Genomic DNA, 18,150 nt, shown 5'->3' with positions numbered 1-18,150 from the left:
ATATTAAAGTTAAAATAAACGAAATATAGCTTAAATTTATTTGGTATTCTTTAAATATATTTCAAATTAATTTAATCTAATCCGTCTTTTCGTTAACATTATTATACAGTGTGTCCCCGGATTGTTCTTTACAGGAGGAGAAACTCTTTTATTATTTACATTATGAGAAAAATGCATTCTTCATAAAAAAATTTGTTTGTTCTAAAATGGTTGCAGTTAAATCCCGTTTACACTTTTTCACATTTCCATACCCTTTTAGAGAAAATTAAAGAAAAAACATGAAAATATAGTTGAATTTTATAGGAAGTCCTCAAAATCAAAACGCGTTTTTGTGGTAATATAATTTTGTTTTCATTCTTTCAGAACTTTAATTAACGTCATATTTTTTGCTGTTTTAAAATAAAAGGAGATGTTAAAGAAGCACAAAATTTATTTAGTTCAATGCTACGGAAAGGGTGATAATAGTTATAGGAAAATGTGATACGTTACTAACAGCAAAAAATATGAGGTTATTCAAAATTAATAATAACCATCTATCCAAGAATGAAATCGAAATTATATTACCATAGAAACACACGCCTTCTGACTTTTGAACTTCAAAAAAGACTATTGAAAAAATTCAACCATATTTTCATGTTTTTTTTTTCATTTTCTCTAAAACGGTATGGAAATTTGGAAAAGTATAAACAGGATTAACCGTTTTAAAACAAACAAATTTTTTGTGAAGAATGCATTTTTCTCAAAATGTCAATAATAAAAAAGAGTTTCCTCTTGTAAAGACAATCCAGGACATACTGTAGATGTTAGAAATAAGACAAATACAAATATAACACGGAGTTCTTTAGGGATGTGTTATTATACTCCCTTTTTGTTTAATATACATCGGCAGCATATTCTGCAGATAAAAATAAATAAAAAAGATCTTATATTTGTATGTCCTAAAATGGCTTCGTTTCGAAGATACAGGTTGTAGAAGTTGCATTTTTATTTCAATTTTTTCCTGATAATTCTTAAACTAAATTCGGTATTTGGATAAAAATAGCTCTTATTCGCTATTATATGTTTTTTTTAACATGAGAAATTTGATTTCGATGTGACTCCTACTTTTTTAACTGTTTTGAAGAGTAATAACTTTTCGTCCGTCCTTGTATTACACTAGGTACTGATTGAAAAAATATACATTTGTTCCTTTTTCTACGTAAAAAATATATCTTGGTAAAAATCACTGCGAGCAACCGTTTGATATAGCAAACGTCGAGATATTTGGATTTTTAATAAGCAATACATCATCAATGACAAAAAGTAAAGATTTTCACTAGAAAGCTTAAAAATTAATAATATTTTGTTGATAAAAGATTATTAATTCGCAAGATTAATAAAAAAAACTTAAGAGGTTGTGATTATTGTGTGACCGATTATCGCTGAAGTTGAATTTTAGAAGGATAAATATTCTACCACCGGACTACCGGACATACAAATATATAGACAAAGCGTTATAAACAGTCAGTCAATAAGTTTAAATACCTGGGATTCTGACTAACATCAGAACTAGACCCCGACTTACATGTTAAACCGCGTATAGAACAGGCCAGATCAATGTTTAATAAAATGAGAAATTTGTTATCCAAATGCTCAATCTACATAATATTTACTCAATCCTCTTATACGGCTGTGAAATCTGGACGCCCAAAGTGAGACGAATGGAAACTTTTGAAATGTGGATTTATATGTTTTTGACTAATGAAGACTAATAAACGTACTCTGAACAGATCATGTACGCAATGAGGAGGTTCTTGGAAAGGTTACCAAAAAAAGGGAATTACTTACAAATATAAAAAACTAAAAACGGTATACTTGGGCCATGTCATGAGGAACGATAGAGCTAAATAGAAGGCAGAAGAGGACTTGGGAGACGCAAACACTCGTGCTTGAAAAACATAAGAGGTTATTGGATTGGTCTAGACTCACACGCACTGTTTCAAGCTGCACAAGATAGACAATGTTTCGCCGAGATTATTGCAAATCTTCATTGAAGATGCTACCAAAAGAAAAAGAAGGTATAAAATGCAATTATAAATTTGTAACACCGTATCTAATGATGTCAACTAGACAATCTGAATAGTTTATTATAGTCTGTCTAACAATAGAACTCTGACAATGATAGCTATTGTCTGTCAATTTAATTTAAAGGTAAATTGTTTGGTCTATCAATTCTTGAATGTTGTTTGCCGAAATCGTTCTTATCCTGGTTGGACAGACATTAGCAATAATTGTATACGAAATAAGGATGATTCTGTAAAAATATGTTATGGAATTGTGCAAAGAAGTTCAAAATACAATGATAAAAATTAGTGATAATACTGTATCTTAAATCCCATTTACATATCATTCACATATCAATTCACCCACAATCCACAAAAGAGGTATTATTGGAAGTAGGTTAATGGGCATTAACGAAGAGTTCTTGTAATAAGAATAAAGAACAGGTATATATCAGGCGTAGAATATCGTTTTTGTGAATCTGCTGATGAAGATAATTGTAATGCTGATGATGATTATGATGATAGAGTTTGGTTAATACAGTTCTGTTCTTGAAAACGATTTGTAAATGAACATGGAATCGTTATAATACGCCGTTTTATAAATATAAGCATTGGTAGTCTAAAATTAGTCTCTTATTAGTGAATCTGAATGCGAACATTACATACATTGGAATATGGGGCTTAATGATGAAGGATAACATCTTGCGGTTTCGGTGAACTATCCGAATAAAAATTTGAAGAAAATGAAGCATATTTCGTGTTAAAATGATTTTTTCTTTTAGTTCATTCAAATCTGATTGTGCGGAAAAACATGCTTCCGATCAAAATATTCTAAAAAATATTCCTATTTTTTCTTCTATAACTGATTACAGATAATGGCGCGGGCTTGTATACCCACGCCTCTAGCTGTACTCCGTAGCGGCAGCAGCTAGAGTACTCCATAGCAGCCCGCTCCTATCCATTGACATGGAGTTATACGCATGTGACTTGATTGCTTTGGTTTAAACCTTTTTCAGCTTCATTCAGAACCTCGCAATTAGTGGAATAAATTAGTGGTTTCAATTACACTTTATACTTTTTAGTTTACAATCATCTACAATGTCTTAAAAACAATTAAAATTGCAACAGCTTGTGGTGATCAGTTGTATCCATAGAGAAAGTCTAATATTTAGCTTATAAAACAATAAACTTATCATTTCTAACCACAATTTCTCTTGGCGGATGATAATCAAAGGCGAAAATGACATTCCTCGCAATTTTTGAAGTATAAAGCTTGATTTTCATGCGTCCGTTATACGTTGATACGTTGCATATACGTTAGTCCGACGATGCTCTGATTGGTCATAGCGTTTTCGCGCCACTTTTCATCCGTAAATATTTTACTTTAGCCCGTCAACGGACCCGTTCATACGATAACGTTTTAACACTTTTTTGACAAATTTAATCTACCCTTAATACAAATATAAGTAAAAGAGCAACATCGTTATGGAAACGAAAATATAAAATAACACCAACGTATATCCGATAAACGGAGGCATGAAAATGCAATAAATTTAAAAACTGCGTTATTTTCTAACCAATCAAAGTCTTTAAATTTTACCAATAAAATAAATATCGTATCAACGTATCGTCGGACAATGGATGCATGAAAATCAAGCTTAATTGTGGAAAAGTTAAAAGTTTGTTATCTTTTTCCATTAGTTGAAGCTTCATTCAAAACCACGCAATTAGTGGAATAAATTAGTGGTTTCAATTAGCGTAGAAGTTTGTTCCTTTAATTTCAATGTAAACATTCAGAACGTCAAAATTAGTGGTAGACATTTTCAATTAGTAGAAAGAGTTATCAAACTTTTAATTTTTCCATTAATTATACTTCAAAATTTGCGATAAATGTCATTTTGGCCTTTGATTATCTTCCATCAAGAGAAGATAGTGGTTAGAAATCAAAAGTTGATTGTTTTATAAGCTTAATATTATAATAAGTTTCAATAACTAGAGAATAGGTAACTCATGCTATTTTTGAAAATCGGAGATTTTCTCAGTAATGTTTTGGCTGTAACATGGCTGTAACATTTTTTTTACACGCCCTGTTTAAAATCATAAAATTAAGTGTTTTCCTCTCTGACTCATATTTTATTACAAAACGCAACGATAAACTGAGTTGATTGCATTATTAGGAAAAATTGAAAAAGATATGCATGTGTATCGTTTAAAAAATAATACAGCATAATTTTCAACGGCTTGTATTGCAGTAGCATTTAAAAATGGCGTATTTAGAAACTTATTATAACGAATTAAATTCGTTAAACTGAAATTCATCCGATCTATTATTATCACAGAAATTTTGTAATTTTAAAATCTATTTTCTCTTAAATATAAGTAAATTTGATGTTGTAAAATATATTTTACAGTTGAATAGAACATAGGCAGAATTATTTAAGACAATAAGAAAGAGAATAACAAAAGACATCAAAAACTACAATGAACAAATTGTACAAACAGCAATAGAACACAGAAAAAGCTACAATAACGCTAAGAGATCCCTCATAATCGTAAAAAAAGCAGCTAATCGCATTAACAAACAAGAATATCAGAATAACAGACAAAAAAATAAAAATAAGTATGGTAACAAAATTCTACAGCGACCTATACATGGTGTCAAAAAAATAATGTATCTAACATTGGTGGGTGATTCTACAGATAAAAATAAAACATAAAGTTTCTATGAACATATGCCCTAAAATGCTCCCCGAAGAAGTTACAGTCCTAGAAAGGTTAAATAAAAATGATATATTTTGTTTATTTTTCAGAACATTGGTAAACCGTTTTTCCTGAAATTTGGTACTCTTTTACACATTTTAATGCCAAAGCGAATGGCGATCGTGCAAAATTCCGTAACAGCCCTGAAAGGGTACTTTCCATTAGGATAGAGGGTACTACTGGTGGTAGTTCTTTTATCCTGAGTCTGGCGGGACTTTTTCGTGATTGTAAATGACAGCCACGAAAGAAAAGACACGTCTTTCTATGAAATTATAGTACTACTAGCGTATACCCGCTACTTCGTAAGCGTCGAATTAATCATTTGTAATGGTGATGATAAAGCAAAGCAAGAATTTCCATTAAAATACAAACTGGATAAAATTTTCTCACATTTATGTCAGCATGAGAAAAAACAATATGGCGATATTATTATATAACTTGGTAATATTTGAGGGGTAGTTTCTCGTTGTGATTTGACTTTCGAAAAATCCGTTTGCCAAAAATTAGCTTTTTACGTCAAGCAGTATAAGCAGAATCGTGGTTAATCAATAACCCAACTTTTTGGAACACCCTGTATGATATTTTTAAAAATTTCAAAATATGTAAAAAAACAAAATGAATTATGCGTGTCCAAGCGTTTTCCCGAAAAACTCACCGGTTTTTAAATAAAAAATATTCTAGTATTTGAGGGGTGATTTCACCCCCTAAGAATTCAAGTTTCGAAAAATCCCTTCTTATCGAACCTCTACACCCTAAAGTCAATCCGTTTTCCAAAAATCAGCTTTTTACGTCAAGCGCTTTAAGCAGGATCGTGATTAATCAATGAGCAGATTTTTCGAAACACCCTGTATACATTTTTAAAAAATCTTAAAATATGTAAAACAACAAAATAAAATATACGTATTTAAGAGTTTTTCCGAAAAACTCACCCGTTTTTAAATTAACAATATTCTAATATTTGAGGGGTGGTTTCACCCCCTTAGAATTGAAAAATCCCTTCTTATCGAACCTCTACACCCTAAAATCAATCCTTTTTCCAAAAATCAGCTTTTTACGTCAAGCGCTTTAAGCAGGATGGTGATTAATCAATTACCAGATTTTCCGAAACACCCTGTATACATTTTTTAAAAATCTTAAAATATGTAAAAACAAAAATAAAATATACGTGTTTAAGCGTTTTTTCGGAAACTTGACCGTTTTTTAAATAAAAAATATTGTAATATTTGAGGGGTGTGTTCACCCCCTTGGAACTGGAATTTCGAAAAATCCCTTCTTATCGAACCTCTACACCCTAGAATCAACCTGTATGCCAAAATTGAGTTTCTAACGTTGAGTGGTTTGAGTAGGATCGTGATTAATCAGTCAGTCAATCACTTAAGGATTTTATATAATTATTAGTGTAGATTTATCATATTATGACAAATTTTCAAATCCGGGAAAATAAGAGCAAAAATGTTGTAATTTTTTTAATTTTCCAGATGCCATTCCGCCAGACTAATTTGCCAATTTCGTAAATCAGCCAGACTTATTACTTTTGATTATAGTTTATGATAGTATCAAACGATACGTTAAATTTCAAGCACAGGAAAATAAGGGTTACGGATTTCAAAAATTTGTCAAACTTTTGCATCCACAAATTTTCAGCCAGACTGACTTTCCTCCACTTAGGATGTGCCAGATTGTTATATCCATTAATAAAATGATTCACTTTAATAAATGTCAAATATTTATGACTGGAAAAATAAGTGGACTTGTTTTTTAATTCGATGGCTATGAAATGAAGATCGCTGTCATTTTATATGTAAAATTATTTGGGAAATGCCATTGATTCGTCATTTTCCAGCCAACTGGACGCCGTTTTTTTTTCGATCATACGGTATATTCACCCACTGGGGAAATAAATACAAAAAAATGTCACATCGCGACGACAAATTCAGAAAATCTAATTACAAAGAAAACAGTTACTTTGAAATGGATAGGTATACGTTAGAGGATTTTAATTTTACAACTTAAAATTTTATTGTTTAGACCCATAAACAAGGAAAACTCTCCTTTACAGTTGCGGTTAAATATTTATAGCCTTTCTTGTCTTACTTATGCTGTAGTAGTTTGTTTGATGGTGCTCGAAATACTTCGTCACTGGCATAAACAGAATAGTCCCTTGAACCCCCTGCCAATGTAGGATAGATCTCTGATCCCTATAATAAATTTTATTAAAAGTTATTTGCTGCATTTTACGTTCATTTGTTTGATAATTGAGCATTTATAGTGTCGACTTAATTTACAATTCTTTGTAATATACAGAATGCAAATAAATAAATACGAAATAATTCAGATGATTGTATTTTAAAAAGTAAAATACTGACAAGCAGTTGTTTTTCAATTATTCATTTGGCGTTTTTTTTCCAAGGATATTTGCTCATACGCAGACAATTAATAATTGTAAAATATTCTTCTTCTTCTCGTCCGTTAACTCTCGAAAGAGTATGGTGACATCATGTCTCAATTGCTCGGATCGTTGTTCTCCATCCATCTCTATCTTGAGCGGCTATATAGAAGCCTCTTGCAGGCCGTTACCAATAATTTCTTTGGTTTGGTCCACCCAGCGCGTCGGAGATCTTCCTCTTGGTCGTTTGCTATTAATCTTCCCTTTGATTATGATTTTTTCCAGTCCATCTGTTCTTCTCGAAATGTGCCCGATGTACCTAAGGTATGACTGGTTTATTTTGGTTGAAAGTCTTGTGTTAACTTTCAACTGTCTTAGAATTGATACGTTGGTCCGATGTTCTGTGTATGAAATTCGCAGCATTCTTCTGTAGGTCCACATTTCGAAAGCATCTATTTTTCGTCTATTTGTAGTTTTCAGAGTCCAGGTCTCTGATGCATAAGTAGCGATAGGAAAGATCAATGTGCTTACTAATTTTAATTTGTTGTGATGAGATATTGCAGAGTCTTTCCATATTCGTGTTAGTTTTATACTCGAGTTACGAGCTATTGTTAGTCTGCGTTTCATTTCCTCGTCACAGCCTCCCTTGTTTGTTATGAGGTATCCGAGGTAATTGAACTTTTCAACCACCTCAAAACCATTAATCTCCCTGATGTTAGTAGGATTTCGGTCTATTATCATGACTTGCGTTTTCCTTTTGTTTAGCATAAGGCCATGTTCCGCACTGATCTTACTCAACCTTCTCATTATATGAACAAGTTCTTCCTCAGAGCAAGCAAGAATTAAGGTGTCATTGGCATACCTAAGGTTTGTGATCTTTTTCCACCTATCGTTAGTCCGCCTTGCAAGCCCTGTAAGACTTTTCTCATTATGTACTCTCCATAGATGTTGAAGAGTATGGGTGATACTATACAACCTTGTCTCACACCACGTTTCGGACTAAAAGACTTAGAGAGAGCGTTGTTGACTTTGACTTTTCCGGAGCTGTCTTCGTAAAGATTTGTAAGTAGAAATATAACATGTGTTTTGGTACTCCCATGTTTTCTAATACCAGCCATAGCTTCTTCCACTTTACACAATCAAAAGCCCTACTGTAGTCGACGAAACATAAATACGTTTTAACATTAAATTCATATACTTTTTCAATTATTTGCCTTACATTTAGGATCTGTAAAATATTACCCAAGTCTAAATTTATTAGATCATCATTATCATCATCATCATTTACAGCTTATTCAACCATTTCTAATTATTGTGTAACTTTCGGGATGTTCCGCATGAGCCAGACTATATAATTATAATATAAATTATAATCTGACAATTTTTTAGGACTGCGAAAATAAGGGCAATGGTTTCAATAATTGTTATCCAATTTTTCACCCGCCAGACAGCACCAAAATCTCTCACTAATAGAAGTATTTTTATCGCTGGAAAAAAGTGCAGTATATTTGTATTTTCCAACGCATTTTCCGCCTCAAGTCATCGGAACCTTAGGACCAGGTTTGCTCTATGAATCAATTTATCTACCGGGAGCCAATCCAACAAACTTAGCATTGTTTTTATAGGGGTATATTTACAGTTTACTATAATACACGTTACTTTATTTTGTTGAATTTGCAACCAGCCTAACTCCTCCCGTGTACATAATATTAATAGTGAACTACAATAATTATTGAAATGAGGTAATATAATAAAACTAGCGTGTACCCGCGACTTCGTTCGCGTCGAATTAATAATTTGTAATGGTGATGATAAAGCAAATCAGAATTTCCATTAACATACAAACTGGATAACATTTTCTCACATTTATGTCAGCATGAGAAAAACAATCGAGAAACTCCCCCTCATCGAACACCCCACAGTCGATCCGTTTGCCAAAAATCTGCTTTAAATGTCAAGCAGTTTAAGCAGAATTATGATTACTCAATGGTCATATTTTATGAAACAGCCTGTATAAAATTTTAAAAAATCTTAAAATATGTAAAAAAACAAAATAAAATATACGTGTTTAAGAGTTTTTCCGAAAAACTCACTGGTTTTTAAATAAAAAATATTCTAATACTTGAGGGGTGGTTTCACCCCCTTAGAATTCGAGTTTCGAAAAATCCCTTCTTATCGAACCTCTACACCCTAGAATCAACCTGTATGCCAAAATTGAGCTTCTTACGTTGAGTGGTTTGAGCAGGATCGTGATTAATCAGTGTGTCAGTCACTTAGGGATTTTATATATTTAGTATGGATTGCGACTTCCTTGTCCACGGTGATAAATTATTTGACATACGCCGAAAGAATCCTAATTTTTTACCTAATTTTTTACAAAGATAATCAACCTGTTTAGAAAAACCTAGATGTGGGTCCAAAATACTCCCTTGCTTACTCTCCTTGTAGTTGTTGTCTATTGTTAGTTATGAGGGCCCAAGTTATCCCTGCTAATTACCTAATATCATGGTCCCATCTCAGGTTCGGTCTTCTTCTAGGTCCCTTAAATCCTCGCGGATACCATGCTGTAATTTTTGAAGTCCATCTGTGGTCCGTTCTTCTTGCCAGGTGTCCTACCCATTGCTATTTGAGGGATTTGACTCTGTGGATGACATCTATTACCTGGGTCTTTTGTCGTATCCACTCTATTCTTTTACGGTCTCTCTTGGTTATTCCGAGGTTATTCCCAGCATATTATTTCGTTTCATTGAGCGTTGTGCAACCTGCAGTTATTCTTATGTTGTCCGTTTTAAGTGTCCAGGTTTCGGATGCGATGTGTGATGTTTCAATATACGAGGTGTTTTCAAGGAACGTAATATAGGGACTCCTGTATATAGATTATCAAAAAATACACTTTTCAGAGATTATGTTAAGATTATCAGTTTTTAAAAAATAAATTTCGGGGCTCTTTCCTGTTCTTTAAATTATTTCGATATGGAAATTCTTTGATGTTCTATATATTTTGGCATGGTTTCATTCATCAGTAACTATGATATTGATACCTAAATAAACAAAATCGTGACATTTTCCAACAAAACACAAATTTGTATATTTATGTAAAATAATTAATTGTGTTTATAATTATATTAACATTTCCTTGATAAAATATCACTGGTGTAATATATACTACCTAAAATTACCTTTTACTTATACTTTATATGTAAACTTTTACTCATACAAGTTAAAGTCAAAAATTCACGCTAAAAAATAGAATAATGAACTTACAGACGCTAGGATTTTTCCCATTTCTTATTAACTTACTTATTCAAGCAAACATCTTGAAAATTATCAATTATCAGTACCTATTCGTTGTACTTACTTACTTTACCGTATGATCGAAAAAAAATGGCTTCTAGTGGAAATGATTGTCGGTGACATTCCCCATATAATTTTATATATAAAATTACAACTCAGTCATATTCAATTCTAGAATGCCACTCTATCTAAAGAAGAAAACATTCGACCAATATGTACTACCAGTCATGACGTACACACAACGCTCAATGGAACGAAATATGCTGGGAATAACCAAGAGAGACCATAAAAGAATAGACTGGATACGACAAAAGAGCCAAGTAATAGATGTCATCCACAGAGTCAAATCCCTCAAATTGCAATGGGCAAGACACCAGGCAAGAAGAACGGATAACAGAAGGACCACAAAAATTACAGCATGGTACCTACGAGGAATTAAGAGACATAAAAAAGACCAAACCTGAGATGGGACCATAATAATAGTAAATTAGCAGGGATAACTTAAGCCCGCATAGGAAACAATGAACAACAATAGGCCCAACTACAAAGAGAGTAAATATGCGAGGGAGGCTACAGTATAATTGGAAATGCTTGGATAAGCTGAAAATGATGATGATGATAAAATGACAGCGAACTTCATTTCTAATTTATCTCTGAAGCAGTTTTTTTTTCGATCGTACGGTATCACTACTGATTACTAACATTTTGTAAGATTAATAATAATTTTTTTCGTGTAAATCTAGGTACCTTTTAGAGGTGCGAATAATTATTTCTTTTCGTTATAAAAACAGAGAAGTTAATACATAGTATAAGACTTATTCTAATACCCTAAATCCTAAAGAATAATTATATTAATAATGCAATGTTGTTTTTTCAGGATAGAAATTCGGCCGGATTTTGGAAATGGTACCACACAAGGAACGGAAACCATCACGTTTCAACCAGCAGAAGATACAGATACTATTACGTTCCATGCAAATAAAATAGACATAGACTCGCAATCTCTAGATATTAGATCTTCAGATGGACAAAATGGTGGTAAGATATCAACTTGTGTCATAGATCATCTATTTTGGATTATTTTTTTGATATTTGTATCATTTCTCATTCTTTAATATATCTTATGTTGGAGTTAGTCAATCTACTTGCATTTGCATTAAACATTAAATCCAGCAATTATTTCTGACATACTCTCAACCAGCACGAAAAACGGGCACCTTAAAATTTTCACGTATTTTAAAGCTTTGTATATTCTGTTCTAGTTAACCGATTTAGATATTTTTTGAAGCAATTTCTAGCTAAATTATTTGACTTTTGAGTATCTCTTTCTAAATGAAGAACCCAAGTTACCGTCTGTCAATTATACGAGGGAAAACAAAATCTTGATATTTTAGTGAAAGTTTGAAACACCCTGTGGAGTATATTAGCAAACCAAGGAAATTAAAAATTATTTTATCATCTAGGTGTATGTTTTATGGATAGTTTGTTTTTTGGTTCATCTCAATAGCTTCATTTTTTTGGAGATATTCGCTTTTGAGGAAGACAACATTTTTTCGAATTTTTTACATTAAAGTCATGCATTTGCTTTTGGTTCCAGTCAACAAACCTATAAAATAATGTTTATGATTTATGTAATCCCACTGTACTGGAACCAAACAGCACAAATAAAATTGGCCAATACCATGTCCAATCCCATACAAGTTAGAAGGGGGTGCGAAAGGGTTGCGTGCTGTCTCCACTCATATTCAATTTATACTCAGAGGCTATTTTCCAAGAGGCTCTAGAGGAGTCAAAGTTAACGGAGTGTGGATTAATAACATCGCTACGCCGACGATACGGTCTTGATTGCAGATAATATACACGATCTACAACAACTGGTCAACAAGGTAGAAGAACAGAGTAAAGCAATGGGCTTAAGCTTGATTTTCATGCATCTGTTATACGTTGATACGTCGGTCCGACGGTGCTCTGATTGGCCAAAGCGTTTTCGCGCTACTTTTCATCAGTAAATATTTTACTTCAGCCCGTCAACGGACCCGTTCATACGATAACGGACGTTTTGACACTTTTTTGACGAATTTAATCTAACCTTAATAAAAATATAAGTAAAATAGCAAAATCGTTATGGAAATGAAAATATAAAATGACACCAACGTATATCCGGTAAACGGAGGCATGAAAATGCAATAAATTTAAAAACTGCGTTATTTTCTAACCAATGAAAGTCTTTAAATTCTACCAATAAAATTAATATCGTATCAACGTATCGTCGGACAACGGATGCATGAAAATCAAGCTTTAAACATAAACATCAAGAAAACTAAATTTATGATAATATCCAGAAATCCAGATGTGTTTAAAAACTCCATTATAACATTTAAAACAAGGCCCATAGAGAGGGTAGATAAATTTAAGTATTCGGGCATCTGGCTCTCCGAAGATTGGACATCAGACAAGGAAATTAAATGTCGCATCGAACAAGCTCGGCAGGCATTCTTGAGGTTCTGAAAAGTACTTGTCTGTTCTGATTTTGACCATAACCTCAGATTAAGATTCGTAAAATGTTAGTGTGGTCGGTGCTACTTTATGGTATGGAAGGTTGGACATTGAAAGCAGCTGCCATTAATAAACTAGCGGCTTTCGAGATGTGGCTATATCGCAGAATTCTGAAGATACCTTGGATGGCTAGGTTAACAAATGAGGAAGTTCTGAGACGTGTCAACAAACAGCGCGAATTTTTGAATTGATTAAGAAGAAAAAAACGCATACTTGGGGCACATAATGTGAAACCCCAAATATCAATTCTTGCATCTGGTAATCGAAGGCCGGAGGGGTATCGGAAGGAAGAAAATGTCTTGGCCGAGGAATATTAGACAGTGGACAGGCTTACACGATGTACAGTCGTTAATAAACACCGCCAGGAATAGAGAAGCGATAGAAAATGTTATCGCAAATATCCATTAATGGACTTGCACTAGAAGAAGAATGCCACTGTCTTTGAAAAATTATATTATTATTGTCTGTTGGGTAGTTACTTTAGCAGATATGGTTGTAAGTCCAAAAGTTGATCTCTACCATGATCAATTAAAGCAGCAATAGACGATACTTCTGAACTTAAAACCATCTCTACTAAATATTAGATCTCTCATGTCAATTCGTTAGAGCAGACCAAAAATAAATAATAGTTAGAGCAGACCATAAACAATAATAATATGAATTTTTAATGACAGTGACATTACAAAAGTAATATACAGTATTTTATAGTCGTGTTGATGAGGTAATATCTCCAATAGAAATAAAGATATTGAAATGAATAGGCGTACTTGGATGATAAAATTTTTAAATTCTAGATTGTTAAATTCCTTACTTTGTTTTAACTTCGTTTTAAATCGGCCCACTAGAAAAAAATATATTAAACTTTAAAATGCATCAAAATTTTAGGGTGCCCGTTTTTTCGTACCGGTGAGTGTATTTTAAAAGTAAAATACAACAAATAAATATTAATATCTTATAAAATATGATCGAAAATAAAACAGCGTCATCGAAGGCTTTGAAATGAAGATCGCTGTAATTTTATATATAAAATTATATGGGGAATGTCATCGATCGTCGGATTTTTGAAATACGAAAAAGTTTCTACATTGAGTAAGAAATTTTTCCTTAAAAATTAATTTTTAGATTCTCTACCAATCAGATCTCACGACTACTTAGAAGGACAAAGATACAGGATAGTTGTCGATCAGAAACTGAAAAAAGACAAAACGTACTCTCTAAATTTAAGATACCAAGGCGAACTGAACAATCAGCTGCAAGGATTTTATAAAAGCCATTACCAGTCACCTTCTGGAGAGACCAGGTCATATCTTTTATATCTTTTTTTTATTTTGACATTTACCAGAGGTTATTTTACTTGTAGAATCGCTGCCAGTACTCAATTTTCACCTACTGATGCCAGGAGAGCATTCCCATGCTTCGACGAGCCGTATTTTAAGGCGAAATTTACCATACGATTGGCTAGGCCTGGAAACATGTCGACATTGTCCAACATGCCTTTGGAAAGAAGCGAAATATTACCGTAAGTGCCTAGATTAGCAATAAAATAAATGTATACAGGATGTCCCAGCTCTCCGAAAAAACTCTAGACTAACACGGGGTGAGTGCAAATATTTTTAGGGGTGGTATTTTCGACCCCAAATATATGAAGTTTTTTTCGCAAAAAAAGATGTTGAAAATCGTGCATTTTCTTATAAATTCTTGCATTCAGCATTCAGCTGCATTCCGGAAACTTCGGCAGCATATTCTGCAGATAAAAATAAGTAAAAAAGTTCGTATAAATGTTTGTCCAAAAATGCTTAGTTTCGGAGTTACAGGATGATGAAATTTCATTTTTATATCGATTTTTTCCAAGTAAAGTCAATATTTGGATGAAAATTGGTGTCTGGAAGTTTTTTAACATGAGAAATTTGATTTTGACGTCAATATGACTCCTATTTGTACAGGGCGCCACCTACATATTTTTAACTGGTTTGAAGAGTAATAAATGTTAGTCCGTATCTGTATAAATATACTGAGTAAAAAAATATACATTTGCGACTTTTTTACATAAAAAATGTCTCTTGGTAAAAATCGCTACGAGTAATGGTCGGTAATGGTTCTCCAGATATTTGGAATCGAAATTATTAATACCTGTCATCATTGACATAAATCAAACATGTTGACTAAATAGTTATTGGGCTGAAATCATAAATTTGAAATGATTTTGTGTCAAAAGTTCAACAGAATGCAGAAAGTTTTCATCTAAATAGTGACGTTATTTCGGAAATTATTTGGAAAAAATCGAAATACAAATGGAACTTCTACATACTGTATATCCGAAACTAAGCAATTTAGGACATACATTTATACGAACTTTTTTACTTATTTTTATCTGTAGAATATGCTGTTGAAGTTTACGGAATACAGTTCGGACCACCCTGTATTTTAGAAAACTTTTTAAACCAGCTGAAAATTTTTTAAACTTTTTGGCCAAAGTTACGGCACTAAAAGGGATGCAATAACATAAAAGATCCGGTGGCTATCAAAATTTTTAAAAGTAAATCATTTTTTTTTACTTTTAAACTTGAATAATTGTTTTTTTTTTTGGACTTATTTGAAAAACGGTAAAGATAAAATATCTTTGTTTTATCGAGATCTACCAGCCCTGAAAATATTTGCACTTGTAAAAGACCTTACCGTGTATATTAGTTGGCTAAAATCTTTTTATACAAATATTTCTCTTAATAAACAAAAAAGTATTTTTAATGGAATATGTTTTATTAGCTCAATGGATTTGTTATTAAATTCTCATTCCAAAGATACTTCGGAAGTATCATGTCAGCAAACTATAGCACGGTGTTTATTCTAAAGAAACATCATCATTAAGCATGTCTAGGCAACTTAATTTGTTTTTCTTAAATCTGTTGGTCTTAAGACTTATACTGAAGGAGTCTTCTTGGCATGTCAGGATGGTATAATATAATACTCTCGTGCACCGCCGTCAGTTTACTGACATTGTGGACATAGTGCATCTACTATCAGTATGACAGTATGTCCAGCATATGCTGCCACAAGTTACATCTACTGACATAAAGCCGAACTTAGAGAGCTCTATTACCATTTGAGATATTTATTTGAAACACATTTTATTTACAACCACATATGTAATACTGAAATTACTGACTTTTAAAATATTTGAAAGTGTCAAATTATCTACATTTCTTCCCTCTTTTATTTCCCTCACCCATTTCCCTCACTCGGTTTTTCTTATTGCTCGCCTCATTTAATTAAGCAAAATAGTCTTGTAATATCTTTATTAAATACTTATCTAACATCAACAAAACTAAACAAGAAGATTAACTATAACAATTGAAGATTTTAATACATTTATTTGTTGAAGGTAAAAATGCTAGACTTTTTTGGCTTAAAACCTACATTTTGGCGTTTTAAAAAAGCGACGAGTTTGTGATATTTTGATATGTCAGTCTTTTCCCTTAATTCTAGCATTGTCCGTATGTTTCTGTACGTAGCCCAAAGAGTAGATGGCTTTTTCTGCCTTGCCATGTCGCTAAAATATACCATCAAGACTGTCTCCGAAGCAATATTCTTAGCATTTTTTTCGGCACACCATTTTTCGTATACTTTCAATGCTATAGTAAACGCCACGAATGTTTGGGAGTGATTTATCGGTCGCTACCATGTGAACTAATCTGTTCAAGGTCACATAAAACTTAATTCCAGTGCCGTGGTGTTTCAAGTCATCTAATAATCAATATAATTCACAATTTGTTGTTTTAACTATCAAAGTCTCGTCAAAACATATATCATTATAACAGCAAATGGAATGCCCCATTGGTTGCACTAAGGTCGCACTGCAAGCACATCAATGGACTGACGCACAAAACGAATCAATCAAAGAAACGCGATATAGTATCGTCTTTGTCAATCATGCCAACATTTTAGAATAAGTAGGAGGAGCGCAGGTAGATGATTAGACTGGGCGTTTAAAAACCTACGTCTGCGGTAAAAATTTACGTTTTTAAAGTAAAAATGCTAAAAATCATAGCGCGCTTGTCGATTCTAACTTCATCAAGCGATGAATCACTCCCAAACATTCGTGGCGTTTACTATATTTCATATCGCCCCCTACTTTTCTCTGGAAGTAAACTGGCTTCTGCTCTTTTTGCAGCTTCTGTAAGTTCTGGTGGAGTACCAATATTAAAGTAGTCTTCATTATCAGAACTTTCCGACAAATTTGGCTTTTATAGTATAAATTGAAAAACGAACGAGAAATTCAAAACTGTCACATAGTTGTTTGTTTTGCTGTTGAAGGTTTGCGCCATAACAACCACTGGTACCGGTAACTATAGATATGGAAATGCCAAAACAGAATTTTCGCATATTTTTTTTTTCAAAAATAAAATACTGTTCCTATTTTTTAATTAATGATGTGGTTGTAAATAAAATAGATTTTTTATTAAAAAAAGAAGTTTTTCATTGTTGTCTGAGATTTAAGCATCTCGACGCTACGCCTCTCGATTAACAATATCAATCTCTCTACAGTAATGAAACACTTTCCTCCTCGGTATGTAATATTATTGAAACAAAAGATTGAGGTGGAAGTCTCACACAGGAAAGTTGACTTTTTCGGAACACTAACTGGGTCATCCTATAAAATAAGAAAAATGACTTGATGAAAGATGCAAATTTTTACATCATAATAACTTACTTTTTTATATATCTGCTTAGAACAGTGGAAGGTGCCTGGTATTGGGACAACTATCCCGAAACACCCGAAATGCCTACATACTTAGTTGCATTTGTCATGAGTGACTTAATATCTATGCAATCATCCGATAGAAATATTAAAGTCTGGGCCAGAAAAGAATATTTATCTCAGACGAATTATGCTGCTAACATTGCCCCAACAATTTTGAGATACTTTGAGGATTATTTCAGGTAAATAAAATTAAATATTTTTAAAAGTGTCTCTTCATTTGAAGGTGTCTGCGATTTAGATTTATTTCGTGAAGGTGACCATCGAGTTTGCAGTATCCGGTTGCATTGACCAGTTACACTGGTCTGCAAAAAAATTGGTCACGAGTAATACGTAACTGAACGGCGGCTACTGAG

The 18,150-nt window shown here is 32.8% G+C and overlaps 1 protein-coding gene across 1 annotated transcript in view; it reads left to right on the top strand.

Annotated features, from left to right (window-relative positions):
* The first annotated feature begins 8,925 nt into the window (after positions 1–8,925).
* Positions 8,926–18,150, top strand: part of LOC115884575 (endoplasmic reticulum aminopeptidase 1-like) — a 19,890-nt gene continuing 10,665 nt past the window's right edge. Inside the window, exons 1-5 of the mRNA XM_030903198.1 lie at positions 8,926–8,930; positions 11,360–11,520; positions 14,161–14,338; positions 14,399–14,557; positions 17,767–17,976. Coding sequence (XP_030759058.1) covers positions 8,926–8,930; positions 11,360–11,520; positions 14,161–14,338; positions 14,399–14,557; positions 17,767–17,976 — 713 coding nt within the window. The remainder of the gene's footprint in view (positions 8,931–11,359; positions 11,521–14,160; positions 14,339–14,398; positions 14,558–17,766; positions 17,977–18,150) is intronic.

This window comes from Sitophilus oryzae, unplaced genomic scaffold (assembly GCF_002938485.1).
Source record: "Sitophilus oryzae breed Bouriz unplaced genomic scaffold, Soryzae_2.0 scaffold_302_pilon_pilon, whole genome shotgun sequence".
Classification (NCBI taxonomy): Eukaryota; Metazoa; Arthropoda; class Insecta; order Coleoptera; family Curculionidae; genus Sitophilus; species Sitophilus oryzae.
This window is presented reverse-complemented; position numbering and strand designations above follow the sequence as displayed.